Source organism: Leucoraja erinacea, chromosome 1 (assembly GCF_028641065.1).
Source record: "Leucoraja erinacea ecotype New England chromosome 1, Leri_hhj_1, whole genome shotgun sequence".
Classification (NCBI taxonomy): domain Eukaryota; kingdom Metazoa; phylum Chordata; class Chondrichthyes; order Rajiformes; family Rajidae; genus Leucoraja; species Leucoraja erinaceus.
Window position 1 is genome coordinate 26,759,959 of NC_073377.1, and position 16,461 is coordinate 26,776,419.

The 16,461-nt window shown below is 44.0% G+C and overlaps 1 protein-coding gene across 1 annotated transcript in view; it reads right to left on the bottom strand.

Annotated features, from left to right (window-relative positions):
* LOC129693306 (A disintegrin and metalloproteinase with thrombospondin motifs 12-like) overlaps positions 1-16,461 on the bottom strand; it is a 548,000-nt gene that overhangs the window by 338,761 nt on the left and 192,778 nt on the right. The window contains exons 4-5 of the mRNA XM_055632162.1: positions 12,059-12,255; positions 2,762-2,845 (exon numbers count right to left, since the gene is read on the bottom strand). Coding sequence (XP_055488137.1) covers positions 2,762-2,845; positions 12,059-12,255 — 281 coding nt within the window. The remainder of the gene's footprint in view (positions 1-2,761; positions 2,846-12,058; positions 12,256-16,461) is intronic.

Genomic DNA, 16,461 nt, shown 5'->3' on the forward strand with positions numbered 1-16,461 from the left:
TTGACCCCCACCAGTTTGCGTACAGAGCAAATAGATCTACAGAGGACGCTGTAGCCACAGCTCTCCATGCTGCACTGTCTCACCTGGAGCAGCGGGGGAGCTACGTGCGGATGCTCTTTGTGGACTACAGCTCTGCTTTTAATACCATCCTTCCCCACAAACTGGTGGACAAACTGGGGAACTTGGGACTTCCACACTCCACCTGCACGTGGATAAATAGCTTCCTGTCGGGTCGCAGCCAGAGAGTCAGAGTGGGCCATCATACATCCACGGCCCTCAGCCTCAGTACCGGCTCTCCACAGGGCTGCGTACTGAGCCCCCTGCTCTACAAGATAGATACAAGATACAAGATACATTTAATTGTCATTTGGACCCCTTGAGGTCTAAACGAAATGCCGTTTCTGCAGCCATACATTACAAACAAATAGACCCAAGACACAACATAATTTACATAAACATCCATCACATTGCTGTGATGGAAGGCCAAATAAACTTATCTCTCCACTGCACTCTCCCCCCCCCCCCCCCCCGATGTCAGAGTCAAAGTCAAAGCCCCGGGCTGGCGATGGCAATTGTCCCGCGGCCATTAAAGCCACGCCGGGTGGTGCGAGGTCGCACACCGGGTCTTGCAGTTAGATCCCGCGGCGTGCATTCGCAGAGTCCCATTCCCGCGGGGCGGTGATGTCAGGCCCCGCTCCAGGAGCTCTTCGACCCCGCAACTCGGGCGGGAGAAGTCGCCGTTGCGAGAGCCCTGAAAAGCGGTCTCCCTCCAGGGACCCGCGGGCTCCCGGTGCCGCCGTCCGCAGACCTGCAGTTGAAGCCTCCGACTCTCCGGTCGGGCCGCAGCAGCAGCAGCAGCAGCGCTCCTCCACCGCTCCACACGCTCCGGACTCGGCCAGCTCCGCGACGGTGACGGTGAGTCGTCGGCACCAGAGTCCCCGGTCTCTTCCTGTTGGAGGCCGCTCCTCATTGCAGCCCCAACGATAACGGAGACCCGACGAGAAAAGGTCGGGTCTCCCGTGCAGGGAGAGATTTAAAAGTTCCCCCCCCCCCCTCCCACCCCCACCCCCCCCCCACACACACACCCCCCCAACAAAAAATAACAAAAACTACATAAAAACATAGACAGAAAATAATAAAACGCGGACAGGCTGCAGAGGCCGCTGCTGACGAGAGTCCCGCCGCCCACCGCCGTCATATGTGTACACCATCTACATACATGACTGCATCCCCGCCCACCACAGCAACACCATTGTCAAATTTGCGGATGACACTACGGTGGTGGGACTCATCTCCGGGGGGGACGAGTACGCCTACCGGGATGAGGCGGAGCAGCTGACAGTGTGGTGTGAAGAAAATAACCTGCTCCTCAACACCTTAAAGACAAAGGAATTAATAATAGACTTTAGGAAGAATAAAACGGACATGGTACCATTGATTATCAGAGGGGACTGTGTGGAGAGGGTGGCGGATTTCCGCTTCCTGGGAATCCATATTGAGGAGGACCTGACGTGGAGCGTGAACACCACTGCGCTGCTGAAAAAGGTCCAGCAGAGACTGCACTTCCTGAGGGTGCTCAGGAAGAATAACATCACTCAGAGACTGCTGCTGTCCTTTTATCGGTGCTCCATTGAGAGCATACTAACATACTGTGTATGCGTGTGGTACACCAGCTGCACAGCGGCTCAGAGGAAAGCGCTCCAGAGGGCCATTGACAACGCCCAGAGGATTGTCGGCTGCCCTCTCCTTACCTTGGAGGACTTACACAGTTCCCGCTGCATCAAAAAATCCCAGAGTATTATAAAGGACATTTCCCACCCCGGACACTCCCTGTTTGAACTGTTGCCGTCAGGCAGACGGTACAGATCTACAAGGACAAGGACGAACAGACTAAAAAACAGTTTTTACCCCACTGCTATAAAAGCACTAAATGTAGCCGCCAAGGAACGCAGGGGCGATACATACTAAGGGACTGTGGTACACTGTGAGATCGACAGAAGGATGGAGGGTTGGGTGTTTATGCGTGCTATTTTCATGATATTTATTTTAGTTGTTTATCTTTTAATATTTTATCTTGTATGTATCGTTAGCTTTTAGAAATGTTTGAATGGTGCACTGACTGGCAGACATTTTTAAATTTTGTTGTACATGGTTCATGTTACAATGACAATAAAGAAACTATTCTATATTCTATTCTATTCTATTCTTAATTCATGTCTAGGAAGGAGCTGCAGATGCCGGTTTCTACCAAAGATAGACACAAAGTGCCGGAGTAACCCAGCAGGTCAGGCTACATCTCTGGAGAAAAGGAATAGGTGACATTTTGGGTTGCAACCATTCTTCAGACTGAAAGTATAGAGGGGGAGGGGGGGGGGGCAGGAGGGAAGGAGGGGGGGTGGGAAGACTAGAGGTAGGAAAAGGTCAGAACAAATCAGGGCTGGCAACAGATGACCAAGGTAGGTTAGAGACCATAATGTATATTAGATACAAATTCCTTGGAGTAACATAATTCAGAAAGAGAGCTGAAGAAACATTGTTTGGAAATGTGATCCTAAATGAAATGTTAAGAATACTGCAATCCGAATGAGATTACTTAAAAATAATGAATGACAATGATTATTGCAATGTGTATAATACTTGTTTTCCAACAACTACACATAAATAAAACATGAATTCTCAAATCATAATCTTAAATTGCTCCTTAAATTTATAGACAATTTGATTAAATAAAGGTTAAAATGAAAAATAAGAATAAAAATACCTCTTCTTCTTCTAGTAAAATGAGACGCACCAATACGATGTGGATTGCGTTGCCAATACTAGGATGATGGAACAAGCTTGCAACCTGTAGCAATGTGATGAGAGATAAATTAATTGGTTCTTCAGTTCACAAACTCACAAATACAAGTTGAAACATATTTGGCTTTAAGAGGATCCTTGTCCAACCATCGCCACTGCTAACCTTGGCTAATGAATGACTGACATTTTTTGGACGTGTTCGAAGGAATTGATTTCTCTCTCAGACCCTAGTGGAACAGCAGAGTAAAAAGTCATAACTTAAAACCATATGGCTCAAGAGCAAGATGTGCTAGTCCATACTTGGCCGGCATGGTTATGATGAGTTATATTTCTCCAAAGTGTATCTGATTTCTACAACTCCAAATTTCTCCAAAGAAAACAATATCTTTATTTTCCACCTTCAAATATAGTAAGATAAATCTTTAGTCACTTTGTAAGAGTTTTACGAAACAAAATTTGATACTGAACCACACAAGAAGATATTAGGGATGACATTCAGTAGCTGGTTAAATTATTTAATTTCAAGAAACATCTCAAAGTGGGAAAGAGAGGTGCAAAGATGGAATGTTTATTGAATGAATTCGAGATCCTGCAACCATTTACATAAAAGAATGGGTGGTACAATAGTAGATTTGCTGCCTTACAGTGCCAGAGACACGGGTTCGATCCTGACTACGCGTGCTGTCAAAATGGATTTTTGTACATTCTCCCGTCACCTGCATGTGTTTTCTACAGGGGCTCTGGTTTCTTGTACAAAGATGTACAGGCTTGTAGGCTAATTGGCTTGGTAAAAATTGTAAATTGTCCCAAGTGGGTGTAGGATCGTGTTAGTGTGCAGGGATCGCTGGTTGGTGCGGACTCGGTGGGCCGAAGGGCCTGTTTCCGCGCTGTATCTCTAAACTAAAACTAAACGGCCATCAGCAGTGAAAGGATCAATTTCAGACCTGCTCAGGACAGTATCATTTGAGCCATACAGTTTTTTTCCCCCCATTTCCTCACAAAATGGCACTTTGAGTACCAATCGAGTAGCTGGCTGGATCATTTTGAGCCAAAGTTATGGGTTAACCACTCGGGTGGGTCTGTAATCACACTCAAGCCAAAGATGATTTCCTTCCCAGAGGACGTGTGATCTGGATATGTTTCATGAGTTTAGTAATCATGCCTAATGATAAATTGTCAAGGTGTCTAGATACCAGTCAGCAACTTAACTGCAAAACTACCAATCCCTTAAATAATTCCGAAGGATATAGAACAGGATGAATAGGTCCATGAAGGTAAATGTAGCCAAATTCAAGGAGGAGTATTGTAAAACTAAGATAGAAACATAGAAACATAGAAAATAGGTGCAGGAGTAGAGGCCATTCGGCCCTTCGAGACTTCACCGCCATTCAATATGATCATGGCTGATCATCCAACTCAGTATCCTGTACCTGCTTTCTCTCCATACCCCCTGATCCCTTTAGCCACAAGGAGAGCATCTAACTCCCTCTTAAATATAGCCAATGAACTGGCCTCAACTACCTTCTGTGGCAGAGAGTTCCAGAGATTTACCACTCTATGTGAAAAATGTTTTTCTCATCTCGGTCCTAAAGGATTTCCCCTTTATCCTTAAACTGTGACCCCTTGTCCTGGGAACATCGGGAACAATCTTCCTGCATCTAGCCTGTCCAACCCCTTAAGAATTTTGTAAGGTTCTATAAGATCCCCCTTCAATCTTCTAAATTCTAGCGAGTACAAGCCGAGTCTATCCAGTCTTTCTTCATATGAAAGACCTGACATCCCAGGAATCAGTCTGGTGAACCTTCTCTGTCCTCCCTCCATGGCAAGAATGTATTTCCTCAGATTTGGAGACCAAAACTGTACACAATACTCCAGGTGTGGTCTCACCAATACCCTGTACAACTGCAGAAGAACCTCCCTGCTCCTATACTCAACACCTTTTGCTATGAATGCTAACATACCATTTGCTTTCTTCACTGCCTGCTGCACCTGCATGCCTACTTTCAATGACTGGTGTACCATGACACCCAGGTCTCATTGCATCTCCCCTTTTTCTAATCAAAATGTTAATTAACTGGTTGCCATTGGTGCCTGAATATGATGCTGGAACTGAACACTGGCATCATAGGTTTGATGGTTGCATGGGAGTGTGATGAAATAGTTAAATCCAGAGGTAACAAGAAAATTGATCACGTTTGCAGCAGCTGGTGCCTCATTGGATGATGACATAGGGGTGGAAATAAGAGGTCTTAATGACACTCAAACAAGAGGACATGACTTCAGAATTAAGGGACAGAAGTTTAGGGGTAATATGAGGGGGAACTTCTTTACGCAGAGAGTGGTGGCGGTGTGGAATGAGCTCCCAGTGGAAGTGGTGGAGGCAGGTTCATTGGTATCATTTAAAAATAAATTGGATAGGCATATGGATGAGAAGGGAATGGAGGGTTATGGTACGAGTGCAGGCAGGTGGGACTAAGGGGAAAAAAATTTGTTCGGCATGGACTTGTAGGGCCGAGATGGCCTGTTTCCGTGCTGTAATTGTTATATGGTTATATGGTTAAGATATCTGATGAGAGGCTGAGGTCAGGGACGGATATAACTTCAAGATTACAAACAGGTCGATTCACCCTGAGAACAAAAATTGTCTCTCAGATCCTATAACTAATACAGTAAACTGGAACGGCAGATTGTGCTCTTGAACAGCCACAACCTGCAAACATACGGAGAAGAAGTACTCATCCATACTTGACTGACAAGGATATGATGAGTCATATGTCTCCTGCTGTGCTGTGGATCTCTGTAATTCCAAACTTCTATGAAGAAAATTACATAGTTGTTTTTCCACCTTCAAATATAATAACATTAATCTTCAGTCACTTTATACGAGTTTTATCAAACAAAATCTGATATGGACCTGCAATAGGAGATATTAGGGATGAGCAAACTTAATCACACACAAGAAGGGTCTCAACCCGAAACATCACCCATTCCTTCTCTCCAGAGATACTGCCTGTCCTGCTGAGTTACTCCAGCATTTTGTGTCTACCTTTAATCACACACAAATCATTTCCGTTTAATTTTACAAATATCATCATCGGTGGTCACTCGAAACGTCCTCATGGAGGACGCCTGTGCGTGATTTTGTTTAATGTGGGGAGATCGGTGCACAAACAGCCATCTATGATCAATAACAGATCTGGGTCAGGATCCAGTGGCATGGCGTCCAAGAAGACCGGAGACCCTTATCCGCCTTCCCAGCCGTTGTGACGCTGCACTAAAGTCAGCCATCGTCCTCCGCTTGTTCCACTGAGGTCTTGGTTGGATTGCTCTTTGTCAGGGATCTCCCCCTCAACATTACCACCATGGGAGGCATTACCAGGAACATAGCTCCAGACGGCATCTCAGGACCACACAAGCTTATCCACCACGACGAGGTGACAACCCACATAGACAATCCACACAGATATACACACACACACTCGCATACACACTCACATACACTCACATACACACTCTTACACACACTCACATACACACTCTCACACACACTCACATACACACACTTACACACACACTCTCACATACACACTCTCACATACACACACTCATGTACACCCTCATACACACTCACTCACATACACACACTCACATACATACTCACTCACATACACACACTCACATACATACTCACTCACATACACATTCACACACTCACATACACACACTCACCCTTCTTACTGTACTAACTTCCTTACTCTTATATTCTAAATTCTAACTAATGAGGTATTCCATATATACCTTCCGGGGTGCCGCAAGGCTCAGTGCTGGGACCTCAGTTATTTACAATATATATTAACGATTTAGACCAGGGAATTAAATGTAACATCTACAAGATTGCGGAGGCAGCAGTGTGAGCTGCGAGGAGGATGCTATGAGGCTCCAGGGTGACTTGGATAGGTTGGGTGAGTGGGCAGATGCATGGCAGAAGCAGTATAATGTGGATACATGAGAGGTTATGGTGGTAAGAACAGGAAGACAGATTATTATCTGAATGGTGTCTGATCAGGAGAAGGGGAGGTGCAATTAGACCTGGGTGTGCTTGTACATCAGTCACTGAAAGTAACCGTGCAGGTACATTAGGCAGTGTAGAAAGCTAATGGCATGTCGACCTTCATTGCGAGAGGATTTTAGTTTAGGGGCAAGGAGGTCCTACTGCAGTTGTACAGGGCCCTGGTGAGACCACGCTCATAGTATTATGTGCAGTTTGGTCTCCTAATTTGAGGAAGGACATTTTTGCTATTAAGGGAGTGCAGCGTAGGTTCACCAGGCTAAATCCCAGGATGACGGGACTGACATATGATGAAAGAATGGGTAGACTGGGCTTGTATTCACTGGAATTTAGAAGGATGAGAGGGAATCTTATAGAGTGCCCTCCATAATGTTTGGGACAAAGATTCAGATTCAATTTTAATTGGGACAAAGACAACAAAATGCAAAGACCTATCATCTATTAATTTGCACTCCACAATCTGAGACCTGCAATAGGAAAAATCACATGTGGTCAAAGTGCACATTGTCTGACCCTACCAAAGGGTATTTTAATACACTTTGGTTTCACCATGTAGAAACCACAGCTGTGTTTATACATAGTCCTCCCATTTCACGGCACCATAATGTTTGGGACACATGGCTTCACAGGCGTTTGTGATTGCTCAAGTGTGAAATATCATACCCATTGAATTACATACCAAAGTTCTGCATTGGTTATTATAATTCATGTTTAACGCAACATAGTAGAATACATTATTCTACTATGTCCACTAATGCTAAACTTTAGATGCAGTAGTGCTACTATGTCCACTAATGCCACTAACATTAGATGCAACAGTAAGCTGTGTGCATTCTTGTCAATATACTCTAAATACTCAGAATGAGTTTAGTGCCTCTATCAGTTATTTGATATTTCAATGGTTTCATGCAAAGTATATTTTATGCATTCTAGTTCATCCTGCTGAATGGTGTCACTACAACCATTAGGATAATGAAGGGATACATTTCTCTCAATATTCAAAAGAGGTCAGAGGATATAAAATGCAGAATTCCACTATTTGTATCCTGCAATTCTCAGTGTTCAGCCATTGCAATATGAGCTGAAGGTCAGAGGATTATACAAGAAATAACCAAGACTGAATGATGAAACCCAATATAAAAACCGCAGTTTTCAAAAATGGAGCCAAAGAGGAAATAATAGATCATGCTAATTCCAGGGATATAGTAATGTTAGCCCTCGGGTAGCATCAGCAGAAGTGGCAGTAATCTGTGTGAAAAGATGACGGTAAAATAATGAAGCATGATATTATAGATCATGGAACAGGCTCTTTGGCCCACGAAGGAAGTGCTGACCCATTTACAATCAATCATCTTGCCGGAATCTCATTTTATTCTGCCTGGATTGCCCCTCATTTCCTCCTCCCCCCCCTCCAAGTTCTACAAGTTACCTACACAATAGGTGCAATGTAGTGACCAACCCACCCGCATGCTGTGGGATGCGATGCAATCAGAGCGTGTGGCAAAAATGCACACAGTCACGAAATAAATGACAAAATCGTGCTGGAACTTTGAGGCAGCATATTTACTAGCTGTGCTTCTGTCCACATGCCGAATGCCAGCTGCGAAATAAGTGACTGGGTTTAGTACAGGTTAGTCATTTGGACAGAGAAGGGTGAGGAAAAGTACATCAGCTGCTGTTTTGCTGATGGAGGATCACAGCTGGACTCAAACAAGTCCATGCACAATGACAGCACCCGTCCTTTCCAACTGGGATCACTCAACTGCAATCAGACCCAGTTGACATTTCCCTTCCCTCTAATCATGCTATGTAAAGAAATTGCAGTTCCTCTGTCAACACCTTGTCAATTAATTCACCAACAAACTGAATAGGACGTGAAAACGTAACAGAATTTAAATTTCTGTACTTTACAATTGACAAATATGTCTCCAGTGACATTCCTGCATTGCAAACTATGCGATTGTCAGCACTTCCCCAGGGATGTAGTGACTACATCAACACATTTCAGAAGGTAACACATCCCCAAAGCCAATTGCACATCTTGTAAACCCTCTTCGACACAATTTCCACTCCATCACATTTTCTCCGACAGACATTTTCCTACATTTCAAACTGGGGTCTCATTCCAGGCAGAACTGGAACAGAGAAATACGTGTAGACAGAATTTACCTTTACCCTTGACACAATGAATGCATCAGCAGAGCCCTGACCGGTACTTCACTCATCCAGCAGTAATTGCAATAGGTTGTTTATGAAATAAATTAAAACCCAAGAAGGGAACTACAGAGTTACAGGCCCTGGACTGGGCAGTAGTAAGGGTGCCACTGTGGTACAGTGGTAGAGTTGCTGCCTTACAGCGTCAGAGACCCGGGTTCAATCCTGTCCATGGGTACTGGCTGTACAGAGTTTGCAGGATAGTGATAATATATGGGGTGATCACTGGTCGGCGCTGACATGGTAGGGTCGAAGGTCCTGTTTCTGCACTGTATTAAAGTCGAAGTAGGAAGGCTAAGATAAGGAGATCCACTACGTGGTATTCAGGAGAAATAAGATAACCTGACCCATGGGGAAGAACAGTTAAGATAGGAGATAATGTTATTTTAGGTGTCTTAATAAATCTGAATGCCAGGATTTGGGTGGCTAATACTTGGAGCTTAACAAATCTAATAAAAGTCAACCCAAATTTTAGACTTATTTCTCCCTCAAGTTTGGGGAGGCACAATGACACAGCGGTAGAGTTCCTGGCTTGCAGTGCCAGACACTCGGGTTCGATCCTGACCAAGGTTGCTGTCTGTACGTAGATTGGACATTCTTTCTGTGACCACATGGGTTTTTTCCAGGTGCTGCAGTTCCCTCCCATATTCCAAAGATGTACAGGTTTTTACGTTAATTTCCTTCAGTAAAAATATTGTCATTTAACCCTAGTGCATAGGATAGTGCTGGTGTATGGGGTGATCGCTGGTTGGCGCATACTCAATGGGCTGAAGGGCCTGCTTCGGCGCTGTACCTCTAAAGTCTAAAATGCTTTCTGTTTTGTTTAATATTTTTAGAACTTACTGTGGTGTCATTTTTTTTAGACGTAGAAAGATAACTAGAAAGTTTTTCTCAAAACAAGGTGGAAATTAAACAAAGCAGCATACTTTAACTCATCAGAAAAAAGACCTATACTTTTTCTGTAAGTGATCACCTCATTAGTCATTTTCAACGAGCACAGAATTAATTGAACTTTTACAGCACATGCCATTTGGCCCATTGAATTTTTTCCAATATATCAAATCAACCAGTCCAATTTCACTTTAGGCCTGCAGGTCAGAACTCTTCAAGTATACATCCAGGCACTAATTAAATGTGATGAAGGTTTGCACCACTTGCACCTTGAATGTAGGCAGTTCCAGATCGCTACAATATTCTGGATAAGGGACTTATTCTCACCTCTTTACTAAGCCTTCTTCCAAAGATTCTAAATCTATGCCCCTGGTTTTTTTTTTTGCCATTAACCAAGAGAAATAAGTTTGTCTTAATTAATATATTCAGCCTCTTAATAATTGTGTTCCCCATTTCCTCATGCCGACCAAGACATATACCATTCCTGGCAATCTCCTTATAACTTGCCCACAAAAAACTCTTAGATTAGTTTTGAAATACTGCTCGGAATCGAAGGGCAGTCCCACTGACTAGCCATCACCCGTTACACTAGCTCTAAGTTTATCCCACTTTTACACCCTATACACTAGGGGTAATTTACCAAAGTCAATTAATCTATAATTAATGGGTGGCACAGTAGCACAACGGTAGAGTTGCTGCCTTATATTGCCAGAGACCCGGGTTCAATCCCAAATACAGCTGCTGCATGTACGGAGTTTACACGTTCTCCCTGTGACCTTGTGGGTTTTCTCTGGGTGCTCCGGTTTTCTTCCAAAGACGTGCAGATTTGCAGTTTAATTGGCTTCTGCAAATGTTCCCCAGAGAGTGGGATAGAACGAGTCCACAGGGTGATCCTTGGACAGCACGATCTCAATGGGCCGAAGGACTTTTTCCATGCTGTATCTCTAAACTAAACAAAGCTGCATGTCTTTGGAATGTGGGAGGAAACTGGAGCACCCAGAGAAAACCCATGCAGTGACAGGGAGAGTGTAAAATTTCTGTACATAGTCAGGATCGAACCCAGGTGTCTGGTACTCTACCGCTGCACCACTGTGCAGTGCCACATATCAACTAATGCGCCAGGGTCAGGAGCAGAGTCAGCAGAAAAGTGGTTCTGAGGATTTACAGCTGGTGAAGTGTTGAAATCAGTTATCACATTAAATTTGTTTACTGCAGAAAAAATACATCAGAAATTTCAACAATTGTTCCACGTCTTCTTGAACAGCCTAAGGTTGTAGGACATCTTGTTCTATTTGATCTGATCTGATTGTGCACACCAGGTTGATCTTGCTGAAACATATAAAACACTCCAGGGGCTTATCAAAGCTGATGGTTTCATATAACCGAGGTGTCCAGAACCAGGTGACACAATGCAAGGGATCGGCCATTCAGGGCAGAGGCAACAAGATATTTCTTCACCTGGAGAGTTGTGAACCTTTGAAAATTCAAGAGTCTGTGGAACCTTGGCTACTGGGAATATTGAATGCAGATATCAATAGAATCAGGAATCTAGAGCTAATATGGGGTAACGATTAGCCATGAACTTATTGAATGGAGGAGCAGGTCTGAAGGATGGCAACATTACTTTGGGCAGCACAGTGGCGCAGCGGTGGAGCTGCTGCCACACAGCGCCAGAGACCCAAGTTCAATCCTGACAGGAGGGGGGGGGGGGGGGCTGCCTGTACCCGTTTGCATGTTATCCCTGTGGCCTCATGGGTTTTCTACAGTTTGCTCCCACATTCCAAAGATGTGCAAGTTTGTAGGTTAATTTTTGTAAAATCTGTAATTTTTCTCTCATGTGTAGGATACAACACTGGGATAACATAAAACTAGAATAAGGGTGAATGTTGGTTGGCATGGATTCTGTGGGCCGAAGGGCCTGTATACAATACAATACAATTTATTTGTTGTCATTTAAACCCAGAGGTTCAAACAGAATTTGGTTTCTGCAGTCATACAAACAATCCACGCTGTATCTCTAGTTTATTATTCCTGTTCCCATTTTCTAAAAGACATGGATGTACATTAATATTTAATTTAACTTACCATATTCATAATAGTAAAGATATATGACTGCACGTTTTCACTCCCATGATATTCTATCATTTTGGTGTCAGCAACAACTAAAGTTTTAACCCATCGTTCTTTGCTGATTGATCGTTGAGAAATTCTGTGCCCTTTTCTATGGGTCTCTTCCCATCGCTCTCTCTGTCTCTCTGGCTTCAGGATATTACTGAACGTATCTGTTCACAGAAAAAAAGACACATGTATTAGCAATACAATCATCTGATCATTGACTAAAAATATTAATTCTGTTCTTCTCTTCACAAATCCCTATTGAATATCCCAAGCATTTGCTGTATTTATACATATATTTTAATCTCCACAGCCTTGCTCATCTTTCCCCTTGTCCATTGGGTCATAAACCATACTTCAATGAACTCCACTTTACAGGGCTGCCAACATTGGGTGAGAGTTGAGAGTGAGTAATTACGAGGGAGCGTTGCAACCGGGGGGGGGGGGGGGGGGGGGGGGGTGGGGGGGGGGGGGGGGGGGGTGGGGGGGGGGGGGGGGGGGGGGTGGGGGTGGGTGGGGGGGGGGGGGGGGGGGGGGGGGGTGGGGGGGGGGGGGGGGGGGATTGGAGGAGGGTGTTCAGGTTTTTTGGGTTACGGCCCATGTGCCGTAGGTTGCCGAACCCTGTCCTAGATGTTTAGCCTCATTGTGGTCCTCCCCATGTTTTACAACCGATTCACCTGGTTAGTTTTATCTCCGGCTGCTTCATGTTGTCGGCGGCTGCACATCCAACCAAGAAAGAAGAGAAGAGACGAGACGTCACTCACAACCGCCAACTGATGCGCTTCCACAGACCGCACAGATTGTTGTGATATGGCGCAAAAAGACAAACTGTGCAGGGACTGAAGACAGCATGAGAATTCTGTCATCAGCGTGAGAATTGGCTGAAATGCGTGACTTCCATGCTCAAAGCGTGAGAGTTGGCAGCCCTGCTAAGGCCGGGATGTGACAACAGATGCACAGGAATACACATACACAAAGGAAGACACACACACACTCACACAGGGAGACAGACACACACACACACACACACACAGGGAGACAGATACACACACACACAGGGAGACACACACACACAGGGAGACACACACACACACACAGGACACACACACACACACACAGGGAGACACACACACACACACACACACACACACAGACACACACACACACACAGGGACACACACACACACACACAGGGAGACACACACACACAGGGAGACACACACACACACACAGGGAGACACACACAGGGAGACATACACACACACAGGGAGACACACACAGGGAGACACACACAGGGAGACACACACACAGGGAGACACGCACACAGGGAGACACACACACACACCTTTCCCCCCCCTCCATCCTCCTCCTCCCTCCCTCACTTTCCTCGCCTTCCCTCTCTTTCCTCCCTCCTCCCTCTTTTTCTCACGCTTCCTCTTCCGCCCCTTTCTCCTTCCCTTCCTTCATCCCCTGTCTCTCTTTGCCTCCATCCCTCCCTTTTTTTTTCTCTCTCTCTCTCTCTTTCTCCCCTCCCTCTCTTTCCCCAGCCGCCCAATGTCTGGCAGGCACGGTGTAGTGTGGATTGACGGCGCTGGTGCTGCCATGTGAGTTGAAGGGCAGGAGGGAGGGAGAAAGACGGCTCACAAAAGCGCTGACACCCATTGCCCGGGCCGACGCGCTTCCCAAATCCGTGCAGATCGCTGTCATTGGGCGCAAACTTGAGACAAACTGTGCAGGATCTTTGCTGTGCAGGGACTGAAGACAGCCTGTCAGCGTGAGAATTCTGTCTTCAGCGCGAGGGTGTGAGAATTGGATGAAATGCGTGAGTGTCAAGCTCAAAGCGTGAGTGCTGGCAGCCCTGACTTTATTTCACCTTATCTCTACCCAAACAAATTGTTTTGTTGCCATCGTCAATTTCACCACTGAGGGTGTTTGGATATCAATCCGAAGGTAAAGGATAGAATACACTTAAAGTCACTCTTTCAAGTCACAAACATGGCCTTTTAAAAAAAAAGTACTGATTTACGTACTGAAATCACAGCAACACAGTATTGCAGCATGAAGAGCTGTTGCCTCACAGTTCCATTAACCCTGGTTCAATCCTGAACAGGTCCTTCGGCCCAACTTGCCCACACCAATCAACATGTCCCATCTACATTAATTCCACCTGCCTGTATTTGACCCATATTCCTCCAAACCTGCCCTATCCATGTACCTGTCATGTACTACCTCCATGTACTTTTCATGTACTCTGGCAGCTCATTCAAACACCCAATACAATACAAATACAATACAATACTTCAATACAAAAAGCTACCCTGCAGATTCCTATTAAACCTTGTTCGTTCAACCTAAACCCATGTCCTCTGGTTCTCGATTACCCTATTCTGGGTAAGAGACTGTGTTTTTACCTGGTCTATTCCTCTCATGATTTTATACACTTCTATCAGAGATCCTTCACAAGTGCTATGAATGTCATCTTTGTTCCTTTGTTTCTGGGAAAACAAGATACAATTCCCTAATTCTAATATTCTCATATCGTGCAAAAAAATAGATTTACCTGATTACTTATGGCTGTAGTATAAATCTTTTCTTCGTACAATGATATGAATGTAGCAGAATTTATGGTGAATGCATGTTACTAAATTTCAATTTATTGTATGGGAAGAAGGTACTGTCATAACATTCAATTATAAAGGATGGGGCGGGGAAAAAAGCTTTTATTTTCCAAAAGATGAATATAGTGCAAAGAATAAGACTGTCAATAATGATAATGAAAACCATACAGTGTATCAAGACTCATTTCTCCACTTATTTCTACCCTTCGTTCGGAATCAGTTTTATTTAAATAGGAGTAATTCCTTTATTTTTACACTGTGTGTAGAAAATTCCAAACATTAATCACACTTTGGGCAATTAAAGCTACTGAAAGTTCTATTTATCGTTTATGGCCTGGAGTCTTAATAGCTGATACTTCAAAATAAAAGTATCATTATATTTATCAAGTGCTTTCCCTGCATATGGGATTCCATGCAAAGTGTGAAGACTGGCTTCTGCCTTTGAATGTTAATGGCTATAAAGCTGCTTTGCATTTATCATTTCTCACAAGGCATTCCTCAATACAGTAAAACCATACAAGACCTCGTCATATTGCATCTTAATGGATTTATGCACCACAGAAGTGGGAGCTGAGCACACGGGTGATTCATATTCAGCATCTGCTCCCTTCCAAGGTTGTAGCAAAGAACTTACACAGGAGGTTAAACTTCTCAATTGATATAGTTATCACGAGAATGCATGAAAACTTTATACATCCTGACTCTTGTCAGGAAACCATGTACAGCATCCTGACTCTTGTTATTTATTATTTTTCAATTCCATGGCATCTCTGGCAAGGCCAACATTTATTATCCGTTCTTCATTTCCATTGAGAAAACGTGAGCTGTTTTCCGTTTGTTCACTGAATCCCAATCGATGCCTCTGATCCATAAACTTCAATAGAGTTTAAATCTCAATGTCTGCACTTTTTTACCAAGCTAATTATAAATTCAAACATCTAACAGATAGGAAAAATAATGGTTTCCCTTTCATAAATGGGTGCTGATCCATCCAATCATATTATGAATGTCAAACTATTCAGATATTATGTTCATGTAGTTATATAGTCATACTGCATGGAAACAAGCCATTCCATGCCGACCAAGATGACCCATCCACACTACTCTCACCGATCTGCATTTGACCCCATCATCCTCTAAACATTTCCTATCCATGTACCTGTCCAAATGTCTTATAAACATTATAGTACCTGTCTCAAATACCACCTCCAGCAGCTTGTTCCATATAACTATGTGAAAATGTAGGCCCTCAGTGTAGATGGTTATGCAGCAGAGCGTAAACACTAGCATCCCCCATCGAAATGCTGGAGTCGGACTCGAGGGCGGAATCCTCGTCGAGCTACTATTGTTATATTGTGCAGGTCTGTATAATTACCTGCTGCTGCTATTTATCTTACGGGAAGGGATGTAGATGGTTATGCATGCAACCATATATGTAACTACCTCATTAGCATATCGTCCCTCCCACATTCTATAGTATAACTGTAGTGTCTGCATGTTCCCTCCCTGTTAGGTTCCAGTACGTGTGTAGACCAGTTGTGGTTAGTACTGGAACGTGTGTTATTAGTGCTTGAATAAAGACTTAGTTAAAGGACTATGGACGACGTCTAGTTTCCTTTACACTCAGGTTTCTATTGTATCTTCCCCCTCTCACTTTAAACCTACATCACCTGGTTCTTGATTCCCCGATTCTGGGTAAAATACTCTGTGCATTCACCCTATCTATTTCCGTCAAGATTTTATACACCTCAATAA